At 52.8% G+C, this 23,844-nt stretch overlaps 3 protein-coding genes across 10 annotated transcripts in view; all 3 read left to right on the top strand.

Moving 5' to 3' along the window:
• The window catches only part of OGA (O-GlcNAcase), a 32,098-nt gene extending 21,644 nt beyond the window's left edge, over positions 1–10,454 (top strand). For both annotated transcript variants that reach the window (XM_040992268.1, XM_040992269.1), the window contains 6 exons: positions 2,983–3,068; positions 4,040–4,144; positions 5,702–5,787; positions 6,146–6,338; positions 7,156–7,315; positions 8,447–10,454. In XM_040992268.1, coding sequence (XP_040848202.1) covers positions 2,983–3,068; positions 4,040–4,144; positions 5,702–5,787; positions 6,146–6,338; positions 7,156–7,315; positions 8,447–8,583 — 767 coding nt within the window. In that variant the 3' untranslated portion in view covers positions 8,584–10,454. The remainder of the gene's footprint in view (positions 1–2,982; positions 3,069–4,039; positions 4,145–5,701; positions 5,788–6,145; positions 6,339–7,155; positions 7,316–8,446) is intronic.
• A 736-nt stretch (positions 10,455–11,190) lies between these two features.
• Positions 11,191–12,981, top strand: NPM3 (nucleophosmin/nucleoplasmin 3). The gene is made up of 6 exons (XM_040991797.1): positions 11,191–11,323; positions 11,636–11,721; positions 11,869–11,988; positions 12,098–12,191; positions 12,457–12,581; positions 12,657–12,981. Exons 1-5 carry the CDS (start codon positions 11,206–11,208, stop codon positions 12,570–12,572), a joined length of 534 nt encoding a protein of 177 aa, XP_040847731.1. The 5' UTR covers positions 11,191–11,205; the 3' UTR covers positions 12,573–12,581; positions 12,657–12,981.
• A 4,324-nt stretch (positions 12,982–17,305) lies between these two features.
• FGF8 (fibroblast growth factor 8) lies at positions 17,306–22,776 on the top strand. Of its 7 annotated transcripts, none has more exons than XM_040991798.1 (6): positions 17,336–17,367; positions 17,464–17,683; positions 18,021–18,107; positions 18,368–18,515; positions 21,503–21,609; positions 22,457–22,776. In XM_040991798.1, the coding sequence occupies exons 1-6, from the start codon at positions 17,336–17,338 to the stop codon at positions 22,745–22,747; spliced, it is 885 nt and encodes a 294-aa protein (XP_040847732.1). In that variant the 3' UTR covers positions 22,748–22,776. The 7 variants fall into 7 exon arrangements, with proteins under 7 accessions (XP_040847741.1, XP_040847732.1, XP_040847735.1 ...); XM_040991801.1 differs by having other exon boundaries at positions 17,464–17,500; positions 18,335–18,515; XM_040991805.1 differs by having other exon boundaries at positions 17,464–17,500.
• Positions 22,777–23,844: the final 1,068 nt, after the last annotated feature.

Below are 23,844 nucleotides of genomic sequence, written 5' to 3' on the forward strand. Positions count from 1 at the left end.
GCATGGCCAGGTTTCTTCAGGGACCTCATTTTCGTTTCCAGGTTTTCAATCCAGCCGTAAGGGATATATAATGGACTTATGTCCAGCACACAGCAGGCAGCAAAGCTGACTGAGATGTCATGTTTTCATAGTCGTCATGGGCTTGTCAAGAAATTAATGTCTGAAACACTGAGAGCTTAGGTAACCAATGAGTACTATTGAAGCTTCCTTCTCTCTGTCTAAATATTTTAGATTGTTAAATAAATCTTTTAAAAAATGTATTTTTATTACAAAGTTAGATATACATAGGGGAGGAGAGACAGAGAAGATCTTCTGTCCAATGATTCACTCCCCAAGTGACCGCAACAGCTGGTGCTGCGCTGATCCAAGGCCAGGAGCCAGGAACCTCCTCCAGGTGTCCCACTCGGTGCAGGGTCCCAAGGCCTTGGGCTGTGCTTGACTGCTTTCCCAGGCCACAGGCAGGGAGCTGGATGGTAAGTGGAGCTGCCGGGATTAGAACTGGTGCCCGTATGGGATCTTGGCATGCTCAGGGTGAGGACTTTAGCTTCTAGGCTATGTCACCTAGGTTGTTACATATTTTTAAAAAATTCTTTTACCTAATAGTACTAATTAGTTGGCTAAAAGTAGAGCTTCTGTTTTTGAAAATACAATTTCCTTTGGTTTGCCATAAACTAAAAATAATGAAAGAAAATCTTTTTAAATAATCTAAAAGGTGGTGAGTGGTCGGGGAGATTTTGCATCTGTTACAGGGTTCATTCCCCTGATGTCCACTCTTGGTCCAGGCCAGGCTGAAGCTAGGAGTTGGGAGGTCACTGTGGGACCTCACTGCGTGGGCGGTGAGGACTAAGGCTGTCAGCTACTGCCTCCCCGGGTGTGCAGCTGCAGGAAGCTGGAATTGAAGCAGAGCCAAGATTTAGAACAGGCACTCAGAAATGGCATGTGAACATCAAGCAGCATCTCCACCTGCTGTGTAGGACACCCAGCCCTAGAGGAAATGATGTTCTTACGTGGCTAAAAACCACTTTGGAGGAGGGCAGTGGCTCTTAAGCTTAGCAAAAGCCTCTTTGTTAGGTGGTAGCATTGGCTTTTTAGGCTTCTGCTTAATCGTAACTAGGATTTAGACTCAATTTCCAAAGCCCTTAAGGAGTTTGAAACTAAAGTCTGAGTTACCAAGCTTCAGTGCACATTACTGAAAACATTTGACATTCAAGGTATAATTCAGTATAGTATTGTTTTTCTCTTCTCAGGCTTTTATTTTTGTACTGTGCAATTGTGGGAGTAATTTACCTGCATTGTACAGATAGTCGTAAGACAGGATCAGAGCATTTGAGTTAAGTAGTCATCTTTGCAGCCACATCACTTCATCGAAGCTCCTGGCAGGTTAAAGTGCTTTTCATGACTTCTGTATTAATGCTAGGGAGTTAGGATCAGAATCCTTTGTTTTCCCTCCTCTTTCCAGTCCAGCTGGCATTCAGTCCTTTAAAGAATGTGGCTATGCAGTACTTTTGATTACTAACGACTTCTATTATCTTCTTCCCCATTGTGTACAGATGGGAGAGTCCTCAGCACAAGTGTCTACTACTATTGGATGGACAGCGGCAGATGTTCACAGCGCGTCCTGATAAATTAGTTTAAGTTGAAAGGTTCTATCTGTGAGGGAGCTCAGGTAGATTGAAGGGCAGTAGGCATGAACTGAAGTCACGTTTGCGCAGCGACTGAGGCATTAACCATGTTTTCATTTATACAGCTCTTCGTATATGCAGCATCTCTATTGTAATAGTTGGAAGTGCTAGTTACGTTGTAGTCTCAAAGTGTGGGGGTAGGGGAATTGGCTGATATTAAAGTTGGAGAGGTATGGTTTTTTCCTGCAGTGTAAATTACACTGAGTTATGAAATGGGGCAGGTTCTCTGTGTATCTAAATTTGGACCCTATTTCATATTTATTTTATAAATATTACATTTTACACTTTTAAAAAAATACCCCTACCCCTTAAAATGACAAATCCAGATATGATTTCTTAATGGACCAGAATTGTCAACAAAAAATTGGTTTGCTTTGGGACTGTCTGACTAGCACACTATGTTTCATACTGATGAGATTGTTAACTTGAACAGGAGGTAGAATGCTGTCTTCCATGGAAAAGAACTATATTGCGCTGCTTTATCTTGTCAGAAGACTAGGCAGATGATTTTGGTTTGGCATCTAAACATTTGCTTTTGATACATTGTGAAGTTGGTTCAATAATGACCTGAAATATTGGCTGGTGGATCCGGAAGCCTGTCGTTCTGCACGTGTTGAGTGCATAGCAACATTTATAATGGCTGATGGGAGGAAGTAGATGCCTCATCCTTTTACAGAAGTATATTTTATTCAGTCCTGAAGCATTGGTTCACTCTTGCTTCTCAAAATCAGTCAGCCTGGTGTTATAACTAGCCACATCTGAATTTTGATTGTCTTTGTTCTAAAAAAGTTACCGTGTTTTATTTTGCTGCCTTAATTTTTAAATTTATTTTGCTGACCTTAGTTTTCTGACAAGATTATCCCTCTACTCCTTACTCCCTTTCCTGTACCTTTCCTGAAAATGTAAAATGTGACTTCAGACAGGTTTAGTTCCTTCATGGCTGTGATAATAAAATTTCTCATCATAAGTTCACACAAGAGCAATCCATGGGCTTGATTTGAATAGCTGTGTTTAGGGAATGTATCTGCTTAACATAGACTAACTTGGGGCTGACTTTCCTTCTAATATGTAAGGAAAGGACTGATAATAGTGATTACACATGAACTGGAAGAAGGTGTTTTTATATTGAAGTATCACTATTGAGTTTTGAAAAGTAATTATTATCACAGCCTTGCCCTGAAACCCGTTTACTACTGCTAGAGAGCTAGTTCCACGAAGTGTTTGTTGGTCTGTTGGACATTTGAGACCCCAGGAAATCCCCTTTCTCGTAACGTTCTCCGCTTGGATCTGATCTCAACAGGGTGTCGTAGTCATTCTTCAGCACAGTTCTTAATTGGAGACCAAGAACCCTGGGCCTTTAGAGGTGGTCTAGCAGGAGAGTTCCAGGTATCAATATGAATTCACAACTGAATTGACATTTTCTTTGTTTTATGAGAAACCCTTATGTTGCGCATCAGATGGCTGGAAGGATTGGTCTGCCGAAGGCTTTCTAGTCCCAAATTCAATTTAGTTACATAGCTGGATTTTAAATCAAATTTTCCCTCCTCTTTCACAGTAATTTCTGAAGGAGATGCTGCCAATCCCCCCGCGCCTGCGAAGCGCAGCGGCTCTAGGTATACACTTCACATTGTTTCTTTGCAGGTCGCACAGCATTTAATCTGCGCCCGCAATGCACAATGCGCGCATGCTTGTCTGCCAGCGGAAACTCCATGAGCAAAAACAATGATTAATGATGCCAGTGAATAGTGAAAGGGCTTTTAAATAATTTGTTCTTTATTTTATAATTACAACGTAAGCTTAAAAATAGCCTATTAATGAAAGTTTCCAAAAATAGGAAGGATTTTTGCTGCTTGAATTTGTTCATGGACTTTCAGGTGCTCTACTTTTCTCCCCCCAACAGGTGCTCTGCTGCGCACAGCAAACTGAAGCGCATTGCTTTGGGGATAAAGCGTCTCCTGGACAGATAACCCTCTTCAGACCAAACCTCTCCTCCTGACATTCTGTTCTGCCATCTTCTAATAGAGAGATGGTCTATTTAAGATCAGTTTAAAGAAAAAAAAAACCATAGACCTGTCCTAATTGAAATAGTTTTTGCTTTTGTTTCTGTTTGTTTTTTCTATAAATTTAAATTAATATGCCACTAAAGCCATATAATTCAGTTTGGGTAGTTTCTATTCAGAAGCACTCCCCTCCCCCAGCAAAGAGGTGTTTATATGAGTAAAGCATAGTACACCCCTCTTCTTTAGGTCTGCCTGCAGTAGCCAGTTAATGTTAAGTTGGTAGTCTGCAGTGCACACCCATGTAAAGAAAAGAGTATTTTTCTGTCACTAAACCATTTCCTTTTTTTCTTCCCACAGCGATTGTTGCCAATTGATGGGGCAAATGATCTCTTTTTTCAACCACCCCCACTGACTCCTACCTCCAAAGTTTATACTATCAGACCATATTTTCCTAAAGATGAGGTAATTGTCTACATACCACTGTGGCATGTAGCTACAGTATACATTCATAATTTTCCCTTCAAATCACTGGTTGAAAACAATGTTAGGTTTAAAATATAGGAGAAAGTTAATTAAAATATTTAGCATAAGAATGGAAAACCTAGAGTAAAAGGAAGAGCCTAAAGGTTTTTGTTTCTTTTTTAATATTTGTTTATTATATATTTGAAAGGCAGAGCTAGAGGGGGAGAAATCTTCCATCCTTTAATTTACTCCCCAGATGCATGCAACAGTCAGAGCTGAGCTAATCTGAAGCGAGGAGTTTTTTTCAGGCTTCCTATGTGGGCTCCAGAGCCTTAGGATTTGGGTCATCTTCCACTGCTTTCCTAGGCACATTAGTCAGGAGCTGGGTGAGAATTGGAGCAGCCAGGACTTGAACTGGTCCCAAAATGGGATGCCAGCACTGCAGATAAAATTTTGTCAGCTGTGCCACAACACTGGGCCTGAACCTAAAGATTTCTTACTCCTTAAATTAAGGATTCGTGGAGCTGATGCTGAGCTTCCGCAGGCTAATCTTCCACCCCGTGGCACCAGTGTCCCATATTGGCACCAGTTTGAGTCCTGGCTGCTCTACTTCCAATCTAGCTTTCTGCTTGTGGCCTGGGAAAGCAATAGGGGATGGTCCAAGTCGAGCCCCTGCAGCCACGTAAGAGACCCGGAGCTCTTGGTGCCTTGCTTTGGGTAAGCAAAGCTTTGGGATTGCAGCTACTTGGGGAGTAAACCAGCAACTGGAAGATCTTAATCTCTCCTCTATAAATCTACCTTTCCAATAAAATTAAATATTTAAAAACAATAATAATAAGGACTTGTAATATATTGTCCAAAGTCCCTTTAAAAAAAAATCCAGGTGAAATACAGAGTTGGATTTACAAAACTATCCAAATGGTGAATGTTATAGTTGACTGATTTTTCTCCAGTATATTCTGTAATGTTCAGTTGTGAAGTACATTCAGGCTGTGAATCAGCTATAGGAAAAACAAGCAAACCTGTTGAAAAATGGTAATATGTTTAGTAGAATGTTTTGGAAATTTTTTAAGATATAGAGCTAGAGAGAGAAAGGGAGGGAGAAAGATTTTCTATCTGCTAGTTAAGTCCCCAGTGAGCAGGCCTAAATTTAGGAGTTTTATCTGGGTCTCCCAGGTGGGTGCAGAGGCCGAAAGACTTGGTCCATCTCTGCTGCTTTTCCAGGTGTGTTAGCAGAGAGCACGATCAGAAGTGGTTCAGCCAGGACTTGAACCAGTGCTGACCCCTTAGAAATCTTAGAGAATTGAGAGATTCTCAAGTTTGCTTACTATCAGAAACTGTCTCTTATATAGCAGTTCTTAATGTATATTAAAATTGGGTTGTTTTCCACTGGTTCTGCTAATCTGACTTAGTGCTTAAATATCTTTTAAGCAAAGCAGTGGTGGTAGTTCTGACAGGACAGACAGTTTGTTACTCTCCTCCAGGCTGATTTAGGAGTCATATTAGATTTTGTTGCCATTTTTCTTGAAATGTCACTTAACTGGATTATATTTTCAGGCTTCCGTGTACAAGATTTGCAGAGAAATGTATGATGATGGAGTGGGTTTACCATTTCAAAGTCAGCCTGACCTCATTGGAGACAAGTATGTGATGATTGTTTGGATTTGGGAGTAGACATTTTTATAGGTTTATCAACTTGTGGGGAGGTGATGAGTCGATTTCCTGAATTGGAAGCAGAGTGCCCAGGACTCAGACCAGTGCTGTGTGCCGGGCATTGCGGTGGCTGCTCTATCAACTGCATCACTGCACCGGCCTTGGGATGCAAATTTTTTTGAAATCCCACTTTGTTTTTTGTAAAATCTCAGAATTAATGTGTGCACTTTTACTTTCTTTGAATTGAATTGTAGTTTCCACAAGTTGCTTTTCAAATGCATTAGCTCTTGCATTACTGAAGTCTGAATTAGTCGTCAGTGGCTCACTGATCTTTTTCCTTCTGAGCAGGTTAGTAGGAGGATTGCTTTCCCTAAGCCTGGATTACTGCTTTGTTCTAGAAGATGAAGATGGCATCTGTGGTTATGCTCTGGGGACTGTAGATGTGACCCCGTTCATTAAGAAATGTAAAATTTCCTGGATTCCCTTCATGCAGGAAAAATATACCAAGCCGAATGGTGACAAAGAACTCTCTGAAGCTGAGGTAATGCTTGGATTTAAAATTGTGCTGTGGCAGTGGTTTTATTATTATTTTCTGATTAATAGGAGAGTAAGTGGATCGTTGTGAAATCGCTCCTGGATAGGTGTTTGGCACAAGTCTCATGTCTGAATCCTTGCATCAACTCCCAGTTCTGCTCTCAGCTCCAGCTTCCTGTTCGTTGCACCCTGGAAGGGAACAGATGATAGCTGTAGAAGGTGGTCCTTGCCCTCCTGGGTCGGGTCCCCACTTAATTCTGGGTTATGAGTTTTGGCCTGTCCCAGCCTGGTTTTTGATGGGAATTTGAGTAGTGAGCCGGCAGATGAACGCCATCTCTTTCAGTCTGTTCCTGTCCTATGTTTTAAATGACATGAAAATAAATTTAAGAATCAATATATGTTTTTTCAATGATTTATGTACTTTTCTAAAGATTTATTTATTTATTTATTTATGAAAAGGCAGATTCACAGAGAGAAGAGACAGAGAAAGATCTTCCACTGCTGGTTCACTCCCCAAGTTGCTGCAGCAGTCAGAGCTGCTTCTGGGTCTCCCACGTGGGAGCAGGGTCCCAAAGCTTTGGGCCGTCCTCTTCTGCTTTCCCAGGTCACAAGCAGAGAACCAGAAGGGAAGATAGCAGCTGGGACACAAACCAGCACCCATATGGGATCCTGGCACATGCAAAGCGAGGATTTAGCCACTAGGCTACTGCAACAGGCTCAGAAAATATTGTTGACCTGCATAAGAATAGTTTCTGAAGTAGCACATTCCCCTCTGTAGATAAGTAATTAATGAAAGTGAAGAAGTTAATTCTTTCTTTTTACAGAAAATAATGCTAAGTTTCCATGAAGAACAGGAAGTGTTACCCGAAACTTTCCTTGCCAACTTTCCTTCTCTGATAAAAATGGATATTCACAAAAAAGTAACTGACCCAAGTGTGGCCAAAAGCATGATGGCTTGTCTTCTGTCCTCACTGAAGGCTAATGGTGAGTGCATATGGCGGCGTAGTGTTCAGACAGGACTATATTTCAGGATAACAGTGGAAAGAAGTGAAGTTTATGCTGCTCCTTCCCCAATAATTACGTTTTGTTTCTAAATTGTTAATGGTGAATGAATTCCTTCTGTCAACCACGGAAAAATATCCTCCACTATGAACTCTTACTGTGAATGCTAATTAAATCAGAAGTGAGCACGTGCGGTTAACATTTCTTTTGCTGAAATAGCTGAAAATTTTAAATGAACCTAAAGAAAGAAACCTTAGGATTTTTGTTAGTGTTTTAATCTGAATTCAGCCATATTCAGAAGTACTTTGCTTTACTTTAGCAGTGTGAAAACTTTCTCTAAAGGACCAGGTATTCAAAGTTAATTTTTAAGAGCTTCATATAATCTTGACTTGCATATTATTTTTTTTAAAGATTTATTTATTTTTATTACAAAGTCAGATATAGAGAGAGGAGGAGAGACAGAGAGGAAGATCTTCCGTCCGGTGATTCACTCCCCAAGTGACCCCAACGGCCAGTACTGCGCCAATCTGAGGAACCAGGAACCTCCTCCAGGTCTCCCACACGAGTGCAGGGTCCCAAAGCTTTGGGCCGTCCTGGACTGCTTTCCCAGGCCACAAGTGGAGCTGTTGGGATTAGAACCAGCGCTCATATGGGATCCCTGCGCGTTCAAGGCTGGGACTTTAGCTGCTAGGCCACGCCATGGGCCAGCTTGCATTTTAAACAGTCCTTTGAAAATGTAAAAACAAACATTTTAGCCTTGGGCCATATGAAAATGAGTAGTTTGCTGGGAGAGTTGTTGATACCTGAGAGTGCATCTTAAGGGTTGGTGGTGTCCTTTGTGGGTGTCAGTTTTATATTTGAAGCAGAATTTATTGTAAGTCATAGAATTCACAGAGTTCGGGGTTATAATGTCTCTGAACAGAAGTGTTCCTTGCCTTTTTTTGTTTTGTAAGGACATTTTCATTTTTTTAATAATGAACTTTTAATAATGAGATATTGAAATAGGAGAACTTGTATAATGAAAGTTAGGAGCTGATAGCTCCTGTTATTTTATTAAAGATTAACAGTCCATATTCATAATTTTGTGTTTTGTATGTTTTGTTTTATTTCTAGGCTCTCGGGGGGCATTCTGTGAAGTGAGACCAGATGATAAAAGAATTCTGGAGTTTTACAGCAAGTTGGGGTGTTTTGAAATTGCAAAAATGGAAGGATTTCCGAAGGATGTGGTTATCCTCGGTCGGAGCCTGTGACATTTGTTGGCACTGTGAACTGTCCAAAAGTCTCCTGACTCCACCTTGTGGGTGGTGGTTGGGGTCTTCATACAGTTCAGCTTCTCAAACGGCAACAAATCAAACCAACTGAATTGGAAACAAGGAAGACTGTGTATACTTACCTATCACACCTGCAGACTCCTCAACTGTTTGAAAGAGGATAGTAATGCTGCAGCTGTCCTGTGGAGCTGTGCTGGAGCCTCTTTCTGCGGCTTTGGATCTTGTTGTGTTAGGTGTCACCAGGACCTCCTCCATGGGTACATGCAGGGAAGGGGGCTCCTTAATAAATGTAGTCAGCACTATTTTCTGCATCCAGTGTGGTTGCATTTCTCCCCTAAAATCACTCTTGTCATCTTCAGTATTGAGTGAGAAGTCTCATGCTCTGTGGAGATGAAGCGTGACAGTGAATTTCAGAGGCTCCTGGGTAAAGATTCAAGTTGGGGTGGTTGTGGCATTGGTTCAGGGGGATTTCAATTTTTCTGTAAAGCCCTGCCTGGCCAGTTGTCCTCTGTAGTGACCATTGGTTCCAGGTTGTTGTGCTTTGTAGGGACAAATGTGCAGTTGGTTTGTGACAAAAGCCTAAAATTGATAAACTTGTAAAATTCATTGTATATAAACTACTCGCTGTAACTGACTGCTTTGTGTTCACAGTTTTTGTAAATTTTCCTTTTGAAAATGAAAGGGTGTGGATTCAGGATGGCACTTTGAATAATGTAAATCAGTGGCAGGTAGATTTTCTTGTTATCTTTGATTTTTTTATAAGTTCTATTACTTTTCAAGTGCCTCCCACCTTGGGGTAGGCCACGACCACTTGGAGTACGAGAGCCTGACTTCATGGGACTCTGTTGCAAAGTGCAGTCACTTCTGAAAATGAACGTCAATGACAGGTCAGCCTGTGAAATGACAGAGCTGACATCTGTCGGGCCAGGGCCCGGGGACTGGTGGGTCCCATTTGCCCTTAGAACAGTTGTCCTGTAATCTCAAGACCTGTCACTACTGGTTTTATTAAATCAAGCCTTTAATTCTTGCATGTTTATATCTAATTTTTAAAGAATGAGCACACTTGAACCGATGATTTATGGTTACCCTCTTTTTCCTTTAATCACAGGTCTGGAAGCTTCATGTGTTTTAATTTAGATTTGTGTGTTTTAAGGATTCTGAACATGAGGCTGGCAGTAATTTCTATAGGATTCCTTTTTTTCTGTCATGGCTGGTTGACTTGTAACCATAGATTTTGTGTTAGTCACATTGCTTCCTGCAGTTTTGCATCAGGTGTTTAACTTTAAGCTGAGTGTAGCGTACTTGAAATATTTTTCTTCACAGAATGCCACCAGTGCGGTCTTTGAGAGACTCAGTGTGGTACTCCACCCGAGCGTGCAGACTGAGTGGGCGAGAGGAGAGAGGCAAGAACTGGCTCTAAACAGCGGAGGAGGCGCCCAGCCTGGTGCGAGAGGAAGGTTAAAGAGGCTAAAATAATCAGGGTTATGTTTGAGGACACCTCAAAACCTAGTGGATAGATAGCATTTTACTCGGAGGATTTCAGGGTCAACCTTGTAACAATCAGGATTTTCAGAAAGTTGCTTTTTTTTTTTTTTTTTTTTTTAATCTTGGTTTGTAAGAATCATCTTGACTAGTTTTGGTCGCAAGTGTTAACCGTATGAAACAGCTGTCTGGGTGTATGCCGTCGGCACACTAGAATTGCAAAGAGCTGTCTTCCATGGTTATGAATATTTATTAAAGCTGGAATGACATTTCATTGATTGTTTATATCACAACTCAGTTCCTGTAGAAAACGAACTGTAAAACCTATCTGAAGACCATGCAAGAGGCAAAATAAAACTTGAAATGAATGCGTGTACTGTGTGCACTGACTTCTTCCACTCTCCCTGTTGGCGCAGTGGGAGACTGCTCCTGGCCCCTTCCTGCGCCCCTGCAGGCCGGTCAAGGCCAAGCGCAGGGCACAGCGACTAGACCTCCAGCCCGTCACAGCCTGGTTACGAAGCAGCGGGACCTGTGACCCGTGGGTCTGATAGGATAGGCAGAGGATAGTTTGCCTTTTTTTTTTTTTGGTTACTCAGGGCGCGTGAAAGCTGGAGGGAGCGGCGCTAAGTTGGGGTGAGGGATGTTGCTGAGCTGACTGAGGTACAGGCATGCCAGTTAACCGGCCCTCAGCCCACGCCCACGTCTGCTGAGGGCTTGCGTGGGAATTCCTCAAGCTGGGAATCGGCTTTGCCTTTCCCCGCCCTCGACAAAACAGATTTGAGCTTTTGGGAGTCTTCACCGGGGGAGGGAGTAGGGAAGATTTTCACGCTGAGATTTACACCCCCTTGCCTAGGACTTCCTATGGGTGGGAGTAGAGACAACTAGAGGGACGGCCCCGTGGAAGGAGAAATGAGCCTTCCCCGCAAACTGTGAAGTCCCCTTCTTCCCGCAGCCCGGGCGCTGCGGGGCGAGACGGGCTGGGGTCGGCGGGTCGGCGCGCTCTGGGTGCCTTGGGGCTCCCATCCCGGAGCGTCTCCTTTAACAGGCGGGGCCGGAACTGGTGGAGGGTCCCTTGCTTTGTACGTGTCGGGGGCGGGGTCTGGGCACTGCCCTTGCAGCATGGCTGCCGGCGCTGCCGCCGCCTTGGCCGTCCTAAGTCAGGAGAGTCGAGGCCGGGCCGGGGCTGTCGGGCCTCTTCGCATTCCGGCCCCAGTCACTATGGACAGTTTCTTCTTCGGTACCCGGGAGAAGAGGGGGCGGAGGGCGGTGCTGGGCTGCACGAGGCGGGGAGGAGGGGCGGGAGTGCGGCTGCCGGCGCGTCGTGGGTGGGGCGCGGGGCTGCCTCGCTGTGCGTGGCGGAGAGGGAGCCCAGCTCCGGCCTCTCGAGCGCCGGGACCCTTGCTGCAGCCCGGTGAAGCCGACCCAGGGCCAGGAGTTGCGCGAGTTGGGGCAGCTGGCGGGCCATGGCTGCACGTGACTGCGGTGCGGTGAAGGAACGCCCCCCTTCACCCCGAGACGCGCACTCAGGCACACCCACGCTTTCTCCCAGGCTGCGAGCTCTCCGGGCAGACGCGCTCTTTCACCTTCAAGGTGGAGCAAGAGGATGACGCGGAGCACGTGTTGGCACTGACCATGGTGAGGAGCGACAGAGGGGGTGGCAGGAGGACCTCCTGGGCAAGCCGCCAATCCCCTCCTCCCCACCCTGGCAGCTGCTCTAGCCAGGGAACCCAGGCACCTGTGTGACCACAGCGGTCCTCCTGGGGGCCCATGTACCCTTCCCAGCTCTGCCTCACCGAGGGGGCCAAGGAGGAGTGTAACGTCGTAGAAGTGGTGGCCCGGAGCCATGACCACCAAGAGATTGCAGTCCCTGTGGCCAACCTCAGGTTGTCCTGTCAGCCCATGGTGAGTTCTCAGATCACCCTGCGAGTGCTTGCACTCGGGTGCGTCGGGGGTGGGGGAGTTTAGTACTGGTCACAGCCCCCAAGGGTCACCCGAAGCCTTGATCTTCCAGCTCAGCCTGGATGACTTCCAGCTCCAACCACCTGTCACCTTCCGCCTGAAGTCCGGCTCGGGCCCCGTGTGCATCACTGGGCGGCACCAGATTGGTGAGCCGAGGGCCTGGCACTCTCCTCTGCCCTCACCCAGGGGGCTCCCCATCAGCCTGCTGCCCAGCTGCAGCTCGGCTCTGTCTCCACCATGTGCCCTCCATGAAACCTGTCCCAGTGACACGGGTGCTTGGCTTCTGTCACCCACCCATCCTGAGCTTGGGGAGGTCATGGTCCCTGGGAGCCTAGCGCCACACAACCCGAGTGGGCGCTACAGGGTGTGGGCAGTTTGGTCTTAATCCTTAACACGCTGTCTGTCCCCCAGTTACCATAAGCAATGATACCTCCGAAGAAGAGGAGAGTGAGGAAGAAGAGACTGACGGGGAGGATGCTGAGCTGTGCCCCATCCTGCCAGCCAAAAAGCAGGGGGGCAGGCCTTAGCCCCTCTGGGTGAGTCACGGAGGAGCACCCGGTGGGTGGAGCACGGGAGGGCCTAGATGCTGATCCCCCCTGTGCTGTTTGCAGGTTAGCTAGCTGCCTGTTGTGTGCGCCCTGCACCACGTTCCTGGACACATGTCAAGGATGTCACATTTCTCTCCATTGAAGAGCAGGCCTGGGGACAGGGGCTGGGAGTGACAGGGGCTGCACCAGGCCTGGTGTGTCCCTCTTCTCCAGGACTGTGAGGAATTCTGACCTTCAGTCCTGACCTTGTCACCTCACCTCCCTCCGCAGGTTGGAGGTGGTGTTGGCAGCTCGCAAGAAGGCATTTTTAAAAAAAACACTTTTTACAATTTTTTTTTTTTTTTTTGGATGACAATTGCAATAAAGTTGGCCTAGGGTGGTTTTTGCAGCTCATTTGTGTGACTTCTTCTCAGACGGATGATATATCCCTAGGGACCACCAGGTGGCACTGTGGAAGCACCAAGGGACCAGGGGGAATGGGGGGGGGGAAAGTGGAACCCTTCTGTCCCTAGGGCCCTGAGCTGAGGCAGCCCTGGCCTGCCCCCCTCCCAACTGCTAGAAGAGGCCTCCCAGCGGCCAGCAGGCTGCCAGCCCCTGCAGATGGGGGAGGGCCGTTGCAGGAGGTTATCAGTGTCCAAACAAGGGGCCCGGGCCTCTGTCACCACTCTGGCTGATGGGCAGGGGACAGATAAGCAGTCTGAGGAATGCACATCCCTTGCCCCGGGGAGGGGGCTCCAACCCAGGAAGGCTGGTGAGAGGTGGGGTGGGGACCAGCCTTCACCCCTCCTTTCAGTCCTGCCAGCCACCCTCCTGAGCAGGCTGGGCCCTTGGAAACCTGATTCCAGGAGCCAGATGGAAGGAACTAACCAGACTGGGTGACAGGGAAACCAGAATCCTGGTGGCCTATGGCATATGGGGGCAGAAAGACCCCCTGGGAATCAGTCGGCTGGCTTGGGTGGGGCGCCGCAGGATCGCGGATTGGTTCTGGGGCCTGCCTGCTGCTGTGCCAGGGAGGGCCTTGGGTAAGAAGGTGCCTAAGTGACCAGCACTGGGGTCAGCAGTTCAGCAGCTGTGTTGATGGGTATGTGTGTGTGAGGGGGTGTGAATGTCCTGCAAACAAACAAATAAACAAACTAAAGGGTTACCTTCCCAGACAGCCTGGGGCCAGACAGGCTGAGGATGGACTGAGAGCAGGGTCTGGTGGGCGTCAGGCCAGCTCCTGGGCAAGGGGGAGAACTAGGGCTGGCACCTGGGCAGCACAGGTCAGTGTTGGCACACCTGGCCCTACCCCGCACTGAGGTGCTCCCACTGCAAGACACATCCCCAGGAAGGGGATTTTTTTTTCTTTTGCCTTCCTTACTGTGGGTCCAGTTTTCTTTCTTTCTTTTCTTTTTTTTTTAGTTGCCAAGTCAGATATATAGAGAAGATGAGAGACAGGACGCTTTTGTGTCCACTGATCCACTCTCCAAGTAGCCACAACAGCTGGAACTGTGCCAATCCAAAACCAGGAGCTTCTTCCTGATCTCCCACGCGGGTGCAGGGTCCCAAGGCTTTGGGCCATCCTCGACTGCTTTCCCAGGCCACAGGCAGGGAGCTGAGTGGGAGGTGGGGCCACTGGGATTAGAACTGGCGCCGTTATGGGATCCCAGCGTGTGCAAGGTGAGGACTAGCTAGGCTACTGTGCCAGGCCCCGGGATCCAGTTTTCAACCTGGCTTCTAGCTAAGGACAACGGAAGATGCTCTCATTTGCATGCTCCCGGTGCCCTCTTTTCTCCAAAAGACTTTCCTGAGGGTCTCCCACGGGAGCCTAGTTGAGGGGGCAGCTAGGCTTGCTTGGGACCAGCGGCCTCCGGGATCCAATATGCACAGAGTGGACAGGCGGGGCTGGCGCCCTCTGGTGGGCGAGGCTGGGAGCACCAGCGGCTGGCGTGCGCGGGGTGGGAGAGCCCACGAGCCGTGCGCTCCGCGCGGGGAGTTCACCGTGGGTGAACCGCGGGCAGAAAGCGAGGGAACACAGTCAGCTAAGCTCGCACGCATGCATGCCCTCAGAGGGCTCGTGGGGCCATCCTACGCCCTCCCACGTGCTAGGCTGGAGACCGACCGAGCCCCGTGCCAAGTCATCTCCGGAGAAGCCGCGCGCCGGGGCCGCCCCGGAGTTCACGCTCGCGCCGCGGCTGATCACGCCAGTCCTCCACCTCCTCCTCGTCCGTGTGCCTTGCAGACTCGGAGCGCATTCCCACCCGCAGTGAGGGCCCAATCCACATCGGTCCTTCGGTCCCCAAGTTGCCCGGCCCGACGGGGTGCTCCGCGGGCACAGCTGGGGGTTGTTTTTCCTCCCGCCCCGCCCGCGCGGGCCCTGCTTTTTGGTCGCCCGGGCGCACAGGAGGAGCGCCCAAGGTGTGGGGAAGCGCACGCGGGCCCAAAGCGCAGCCCACTGTGTGTGTGTGTGTGTGTGTGTGTGTGTGTGTGTGTTTGGGCCCCGGCGAGGGCGTGTTTGCGGAGAAGCGGCCGTTTGTGTTGGCGAGGAGTGTGTGTTTGTGTTTGCTGGCGAGGGAGTGTGTGTGTGCGGCGCGGGTGTGTGTTTGTGTTTGCGGAGTGTGGGGGCGGCCAGGGAAGGTGGCCGGGCTGTCACTCAGCGATCAGGTTGACAGGCACTCCCTCATCTGGGCCCGGGAGCTCTGATTGCAGATTCGAGGAAACAAAATAGCAATTGTAATTACTGGGCTTTGATAAGATAAAGGAAGGAGTGAGCTGACCGGGAGGGCCAGCGAGTGAGTGGCCTGCGGGGGCCCGCCGGGACATTTGCATCTGTCAGTCATGGGGTGGAGCAGGGCGGGCAAACCGGGTACCCCCACCTGCTCACTCCCCCAGAGACACAAAATTTTGGGGAGAGAAGAAAGCCAGCGAACTGGCCAACGGTTCAGATTGTGGGCGGGGCTCTGGGAGTCAAGGAATTCTAGCATCAGGGAGTCCCCCCCCTTGGAGGTGAGGGTTGCTCCGGGGATGCCCAGCCACTGGGCCTGCAGAGGGAGAGTGGTGCAGGATCATTCAAAGCCTAGAACCCAACGGTGGTGTGCCAGGTGCTGTCCAGGGAGTGGCCTCCCGGACCAGGCACACAGCACCTGGTGCCTCCTGTGCCCATGGTGGGGAATTGTTTTCTATGAATTCTCCCCATCTCTTCATTCGTTAATTCACTCATTCATTCATTTATTGATTCATTTCTGTGCGCATTAATGCACACAAGCCTTTCGCAGGGCCTACTGTGCACAGGGCATGAGGTTGCCAAGGTGAGAAAACTGACCTCCCCCTGGCTGCAGGTGATTCCCCTCCACTGGCCTCAAAACACAGCGTAGCCAAGGAATAGAGCCCCCCAGCTCCCCAGAAGGGGCCTGCCTCCCCATGAGCTTGCCAGCCCTCTGCAGACACCGTAGAAGGCAAGCCCCCCAGGGAGATTGCTGCCGGTCCAATCAATCGCACTACACACTACCTGCCCACCGTGGAGCCCTGCCCAGCTCCGGACTGCAGTTTCTTAGGCAGGTTGGACCTCAGAGGGCTGGCCAGGTCTTCAGCCCAGGGACTCCGTGTGTCCCCTGGTGCGCTGAGCCGAATCCTTGCAGTTAGGGTCGGGAGTGGCGCGCAGGGAATGGCCAGATCTGCTGCTGGACAGGACTGCCTGCGCCCACGGAGATCCCTCTAGCCTTCCACCCCGGGGAGGTGTGTGTGATGGTTGGGGGGCTGCGAAGGCGGCCACTGAATACAGCAGCCACCTGTTGTGGCTGGCAGAAACGGGAAGCTGCGGGAGCAGTGAGGTGAGGGGCTGAGAATGGCTCACACAAGTCCCCACCTTCCCCCCACCTCTCAGGCATCAGGCCATGCAGGGTACACCTGGCTAACTGATAGAGCAACGGGGCACCCGCGGGCACGGGTTAGGAGGCCTCCATCCAGCCCCCTGCCCAGGGAAAAGTCGCTGGCAGAAGTTACTTTTGCCCCTGCTCGGTGTGGGTGTATGTGGGGGGAACTGGCTGGGGGTCTTGGCAGCGGCCTCTGGGCGCTCCCCTCCACGTAATCGGCTCCTGAGGGGGTGGTCTGGAAGAGGACAGGGCAGAAGTGACCCTAGGGTGCTCAGCCGAGGGGTCCCATCGCACCGCAATTCAGGCCGTGTAGCCGGCGGCATCCGCGAGACCGACTTAGCGACGGGGACCCGGAGGCTGCCTAGGGTGGCCCGAGGCTCCCGCCATCCCCAAACCCCCAGCGAGGTCCGGGGCCCCGATAGTACGCGAGGGGCCCGACCGTAACGCGGGGGGGTGGGGGGAGGCCAGGGGGAGGGACCGCCAGACCCCTCCCCCAAGGCAGACCCCCCAATCCTCGACCCGGCGGCCGCCCCGCCCCGGGCTGCCCCGCCCCCGCCCGGAGCTGCGACCCGGCTCCGGCGCCCAGCCGGGGGCTGCGGGCTCGAGCCTCTCCCCCCCACAACCAGCCGTGCGCCCGGTGCGGCGCCCCCCGCCCGCCCCTCCCCTCCCCCTCCCCCCCCGGGCGGCCCCGTTACCCTCCCGCCCGCCCCGGCTCCCCAGCAGCCAGCGGCCGCCGGCTCCTCCAGCGGCGCAGAGCGAGTCCGCGCGGCGCACAGAGCACGACACTCCACGGACCCCGCGGCGCCGCGTCGGGACCGCCGCCCCCACGCCGCCCTCGGCGCCCGCCGCTCGCCGCCCGCCGGGGTCCCCCGCGCTCCCGGGCCGCGCGCCATGGGCAGCCCCCGCTCGGCGCTGAGCTGCCTGTGAGTACTGCCGCCCCCAGCGCCCCGCCGAGCCGCGCCCGCAGCTGCCCGTCTGCGCTTACCCTTCTCTATCCCGCCTGCTTTTGTCTCCCACAGGCTGTTGCACTTGCTGTTTCTCTGCCTCCAAGCCCAGGTGAGCAGCACCGCGCCGAGGCGGGGATTCGGAGTGGCACTGCCCGGCAGGGGCGTAGCCGGGGACCCAGCCCGTGGCCAGCGCAGCGGGGCTGGGAGGACCCTTAGCGATCCCGCCCCGAGCTACCCCGAAGAGGGAGCCGAGAACAGAGAGGTGGCGCCCCTGTCTGAGGTCACACAGCGGGTGCGCGGCGAGGCTGGAGTCGAGGGCGTCGGGGGTCCAGCGCCGTCTCCGACGCGCCCCCCGGCCGGGGTAGGGTGGAGGGGAGCGGAGGGGAACCTCCGGGTAGCCGCACCTGGACGCCGGGGACCGGTCGGGGTGGAGGGTTGGGGGGAACCCTGTCCGCGACCCTCGCGGGCTGGGGGTGGGGGGTAGGGGCACTTGTGGCCAGTTTGGCCGAGCGGCCATGCGCCCAGACCCTCTGCGGGTGCTCTCCACATTTGCCCTGTAAATTCGTCTTTATAAATGTCACGGGTCAGGTAGCGCTGCCTCCCTACTTAAAAGCGCCCTGCTCCTCTAGGAAGGCCCGGGCGGGGGGCCTGCGCTGGGCAGGGAGCTCACCTCCCTGCTGCGAGCTGCCCAGGAGCCCCAGGGTGTTTCCCAACAGGTGGGTCCAGAAACTCCCGGTCCCTGGGCGGGCGCATCCATTCACCCTGGGCTGGGGCTGCCTGACTGTCCCGGGTTGGGGGGTCGTGGGCGGGGAGGGGAGATGGTGACCTGAACCGGCAAATTGTGGGGGGCCGTCTGGCGCCGTGCAGGGGGTGGGGGGCCACTCGGGCCCCTGGGCGGAGTAGCATTATAATGGCTTGTTGTGTATTTTTCAATTTCCTAAAGGTAACTGTTCAGTCCTCACCTAATTTTACACAGCATGTGAGGGAGCAGAGCCTGGTGACCGATCAGCTCAGCCGCCGCCTCATCCGGACCTACCAGCTCTACAGCCGCACCAGCGGGAAACACGTGCAAGTTCTGGCCAACAAGCGCATCAACGCCATGGCAGAGGACGGCGACCCGTTCGGTAAGGCACGGCAGTGCTTGGGGTGGGGGTTACCGCTTCCTGGAGGGCGCAGCTGGCGGAATACTCCCCACAACACGCGCGCGCGCGCACACACACACACACACACACACAACTAGCCTGTGGGGCCACTGCGCGTGACTGACGCCTCCTCCACGCGCAGGTCGCTGGGTTGGCGGGAGGTCCCCAGCTCAGAAGGCAACGGGTTAAGGCGGCCGGAGTGGGGTGGGACTTTAGATTCAGCCAGGGAAGGGGTCTAGGACGAACTTGGCCCACTGGTGCCCCCTTCCCTGGGCAGCAGATGATTGAAACCGGGAAGCTCCCCAGACCCCTGTCCCTGCCCTCGTGCATAGAGCTCGCCCCAGCTGCAGGTGGAGGCACGCAGCTGGGGGCCTGGGGGCCCAGGTTTAAGGAAAACTCTTGAAAGAAGATCCTTCGCCAGGGCCGGCAAAAAGGGGGAGCCGGAAGGAGAAGGGAGAGAGGTCCCCCAACCCTGCCTCTGGCAGCCATCTGAGGGGTCCGCTCCTGTAAGGGGCCGGGGCTGCTCAGCTGGCTGGCTGACTCAGGGTGTTCCCAATCCTCCCCACGCTGGGCTGGGGTGGGACGCCCCGCTCCCTGCGGAGTGCTGAGGAGTGGGAGAGGGGGCCGCTGCCGAGCCGGCGGGCGGAGGGGGCCGCGCGGGGCTGATTGATTTCTCAAACATTCAATATTCCTGCCTGGAACCGGGGCCAACTTCCAGAGTCCTGGACGGATCGGGAGCGAGACGAGCCCCTGGGCGGCTGGGGCTGTTATTTAAGAGAGCGATTATTGTGAGTTTAAAAACCTTTAAATAATGACCAAGTTAAACAAGCATGAAAGGACAGGGGAAGACTCTATTAAAATGTAATAAAAAGGTGAGGCATTTTAAAAGCTAAGAAGAGAAATGAAGAATGATATAAAACAGAGCGGGTGAGCGAGTCTTTTTTCAGATGTGGGCTTTGAAAGGAGTTGTGAGTCGGTGAATGTTAACAAAGAAGTTCAAGATTGTTCTCTAGGAATCTCAGGAGAGACCCCCGCGTCTGGCAGAGCGATTAAAACGCTTCTTACTTTCACCTTTTTTAACATTTCCTGAATACTTTCTCCTCTTCCCGAGCCAGTTTGGGGGAATCGAGTATGTCTCGCTGCATTTTTTCTGCACCGACGTAGCTCACTTCCCTTCAAAGCTGCGGGAGGAGACATAATTTTCCTGGGATAAATCTGTCACTGGGGTGGAAGAATGGGTTTGAAAATGTTAAGCTTTCCAAAAGCCCGGTTGGGAAAACCGCAGTCAACTGCCCCCCCCCCCGCCCTCGCCCCAGCTCTCCAGATCCATCCTGAAAGCGGAGGGGGCTGGTCCCTAGGGTTGGGGTGGGGGTGGCCCACCCCCGGTGGCCAGGCTCCCCCGCTGGGCTGCCAAGGCTGGCCTGCTGTCCCTTTGTCCTTCCAAATTAGTTGCTTGCTGCCCTTCTTGGCTTCCAAGGAAAGGGAACAGAACGAATGCCTGGCTCCCCTAGGGTTTGCTCTGTTGCAGCACATGGCACAGCATCCTTTGGGTGCCGGGGAGGAAAAATCGAGGCAGACCCCGTGGTGTGTGTTTTGGCAGGGTGGGGAGGGGTGGGGGGAATTGGTTCCCCGCAGCAGTGACTTGATGCCCAGCTCTGTCCTTAGACATTGAGGAGGTGGCCCTGTGCCCTGGTCCCCTCCCACAGGGCAGAGTCAGGTTCTGGAGTATGTAAGAGCATGCAACTGGGTCAAGATGAGTTTGGGGGGAGTGGGGCAGAGCATGCAGGTCCCAGAAAGGTTGCTCTCTTGCTTCCCTTGAAGGCAGCGACTGCTGCTTGGGATGGGAAGCAGAGAGGACAGGAGACAGGTGGCGGGGTTGGAGAGAAGATGGGAGGGGGTGTGGGAGGTGCCACCTACAGTCTGCTCCCTTCCCTGGCAGACTTAGGGTCCCTTGGGTCCCAGCTCTTGTGCCTATGTGAATGGGTGGGAGAGTGGGCTGGCCCACTGGGCTCCCCTCCCCACCCTCCTGCCAGTGGCCTCAGGGACAGAGAAGGTACCACGCAAGCTGAGTCCCACGCAGGGTTCTGCGGGAGAATCCTCTGTCCCATCCCATACCTGCTTGGGGTCGGGCAGGTCAGAGAGAGGGGCAAGGGGAGGGCTGACTGTCTAGGGGAAGTGTGAGTGAGAAAGAAGGTCCTGAATGTAGCCTGCTGTTCCAGATGGCACAGCAAGTTTTCCCATGCACGGGAAGTGTGTGGCCCCGGGGTTGGGGGATGAAGGGTGGTGATGACGAGGGGCCCAGCTTCCAGGGAGCAGGGACTGGAAGGGGAGGGCCGACTGAGCTGTTGGTTTCTGGATGCAAGGGCTGGGGACCACAGGAACCGGGAAGCCTTGGCAGAAAGGTGGGATGTTCAAAGCTGAGGTCAAAGTGCTGTCTCAGAAAAAGCAGGTGGCTTTGGGCTGTGAGCCTGGGGAGGGTGGGCCCATTCCTGTTGACAGAAGAAAGGGCAGTTGTCCAAGCTGAGTTGGTGGCAATAGACCAGGATGTGTTTTACCTTTAGCCCCAGGGCTGGGCTCCCTGATGCACCCAGATGTCTGAGCACAGGCACCTAACAGCCTGAGTGGGAAGGGGCCTTCGTGGTCTTCCCATTAGCTGTGGAACTCCAGGCAATTTCAGTTAGGGTTAGTTATGGCTGTGAATTTAGAGTGGAAGGAAGAGGGCTTCTCCCTCTCTTGTGGGCTGCTCCCAGACCCCTCTGGAGAGTCCTCTGCATGAACTACAATCTTGCCTGGTCTTCCTCCAAGCCTCTGTGAGGCTGGGGGCTGCACAGCACACTAGCAAGCAGCGTGGGGGCTTGGCTTTGGGGCAGTGGCCCCTTGGGGGATGTGGGTGAGCTGGGGTGGGGGGTGTAGCAGGTTGGGGTCAGGGATCTCCCAGTGACCGCCTTCTCCTTCCTCGCTGCCCCCAGCAAAGCTCATAGTGGAGACAGATACCTTTGGGAGCCGGGTTCGAGTGCGAGGAGCTGAGACAGGTCTTTACATCTGCATGAACAAGAAGGGCAAACTGATTGCCAAGGTGAGACCCCTGGGGCCTAGGAGAAGTGGGCTGGGCTGGCGGAGCCCCCTCCAGAGCTGTCTCCCATGCTCTGACCTCTGCAACATGGGCAGAGATGTGCCGAGCCAGCTTGGGGTTACCCTGGTGTGGTTGAGGGGTGGAGAAGGAGAGATGCGAGCTATGAGAACCATGGGAGAAGAAACAAGGCAGGGAAGGGGTTGGGGGGAGGTGGTGGTGGTGGTGGTAAATTCCATATATCTTTTTAACAAATCGCCAAATTGCTTTGCTATTATGTCCAATTACATGGTACCAGCATTTGGAATGTTCAGTAAGCCGCAGGCCCGGCCCCTCGGCCGAGCTCTGAAATGGCCCCATTAGTCACGGCTCCTCCAGCCTTGAGCTCCCCTGGCTTGTTGGGGCTTTGGGGGCTCAGGACTCACAGGCCTCCCTCCCTCCATCCCCAGGGTGACTGCCCTAGGGCTCCAGGGTGGGGGTGGGAGGTGCTGAGTGCAGAGGGGCTCTGGGACCAGGTGGGGAAACAGTACAAGCAGCTCAGGCCAGACTGGTGGGCAGGAGGCCAGAGCAGGCAGGTCCTGGGGCCCCTCTCGCTGCCTCTCTGAGCCGGGGCCCAGCCCCTCGGGTGGACAGCCATGTGTCACTGCTGCCCAGGGGCACAGGAAGTTGCCGGGTGGGCTGCGGGTTGTGAGGGGGGATTAGAGAACGTGTTGCCTGGGCAGGGGGTGGGGCTGCAGCTCCTGCCCACCTCGCCATCTGCTGGGGTGTCCACCTGCTGTCTGGGCTGCTGGCCCTCTGCCTCCGGTGGGGAGGCTCCATGACGCCGGTCTCCACCCCCACCCCCTACCTGCAGAGCAACGGCAAAGGCAAGGATTGCGTGTTCACGGAGATCGTGCTGGAGAACAACTACACAGCACTGCAGAATGCCAAGTACGAAGGCTGGTACATGGCCTTCACCCGCAAGGGCCGGCCCCGCAAGGGTTCCAAGACACGCCAGCACCAGCGCGAGGTCCACTTCATGAAGCGGCTGCCCCGTGGCCACCACACCACCGAGCAGAGTCTGCGCTTTGAGTTCCTCAACTACCCGCCCTTCACACGCAGCCTGCGTGGCAGCCAGAGGACTTGGGCCCCGGAGCCCCGATAGGCACTGCGGGGCCCCTCTCCCTGCCTGCCCGGTGCGCTGGACAGCTGCCGCCCCCCATGCACACACCAGAGACTCCAGTGAAACCTGCCTGGACACTGCTGCAAGATGGGGGGAACAGGGGCGGTTCAGGGCTTCTGGTTGTTCATATCGTTTGTTGTTGGGTTTTGTCTTTTTTTTTTTTTTTAAACAAAAGAGAGGCTCTATTTTTGTATTCCACTTGACTACGGTGTCTGTTTTCTTTATGCTTGGAGAAAAAAAAAAACACCTGCTGGTGTCTAGTCTGGGGATCCCTGCAGGGGCCCCCAGGGGTGGGAGCTCCTGTTTTAATATAGCAGAGGTTGGGGGGCGGGCAACACCTCAGGGCAAGCTGGCCAGGCAGCCAAGACCCCCAGGTGGGGGCAGGGAAGAGCAGGTTGTGGCATGGGTTGGCTCTTTTCGGTAGTGGTAGTGACAGTGTCTCAGTTGTCCCGTTAAATGATTGAAATATTTCCTTAGCTTGCACAGTGCAAACGCGCCTTGGAGAAGGACTCCTGCTCTGTACCCCTGCCCTAGCAGTTGGGCGGCTCTAGGGGCAGCAGAATGGGCCCCAGCACTCGCTATCACATGTGCCTCCTCTCAAGGCTCGGGCCCTGTGCCTGCCAGCTATCCTCAGCACTGTCACTGGAAGGGTTTTCCCTAGTGGGTGGGTGGGGGACAGAAGCGGGGAACAGGGCCAGAGGCTCACGGCAGGTCCTGGGAGCTCCTGGTGCGAGTCATGGCTCACACTGTCTCCAGAGCACCTGGGAGCTGGGGGTCACGAACAGAAGAGGGCTGCAATGCAAGCATGGACTCAAGACTTAAAAAATAAAAAATAGGTTCTCTGTGTGTGTGTGTGCGTGTGTGTATGTGTGTCCATGGGGGAGACAGGCTGAAGACTCCAGACCTGGTTCTTCCTTCACCGAATCAGGCTCCAAAATCAAAAAGCAGTTGCCGGGCTCCGAGGTGAGGGTGTGCTGGAGACGGTGCTACTGCCTTGTGGTCACCACCGCGACCTGGAGTTCAGTACTTATTCCGTGGAATCTGAGTACAGAGCTGGAGGTGGGAGGTGCTGAGCTTGG

The sequence above is a fragment of the Ochotona curzoniae genome, unplaced genomic scaffold (genome assembly GCF_017591425.1).
Source record: "Ochotona curzoniae isolate NIBS_2020 unplaced genomic scaffold, NIBS_Ocur_1.0 contig_66, whole genome shotgun sequence".
NCBI lineage: Eukaryota > Metazoa > Chordata > Mammalia > Lagomorpha > Ochotonidae > Ochotona > Ochotona curzoniae.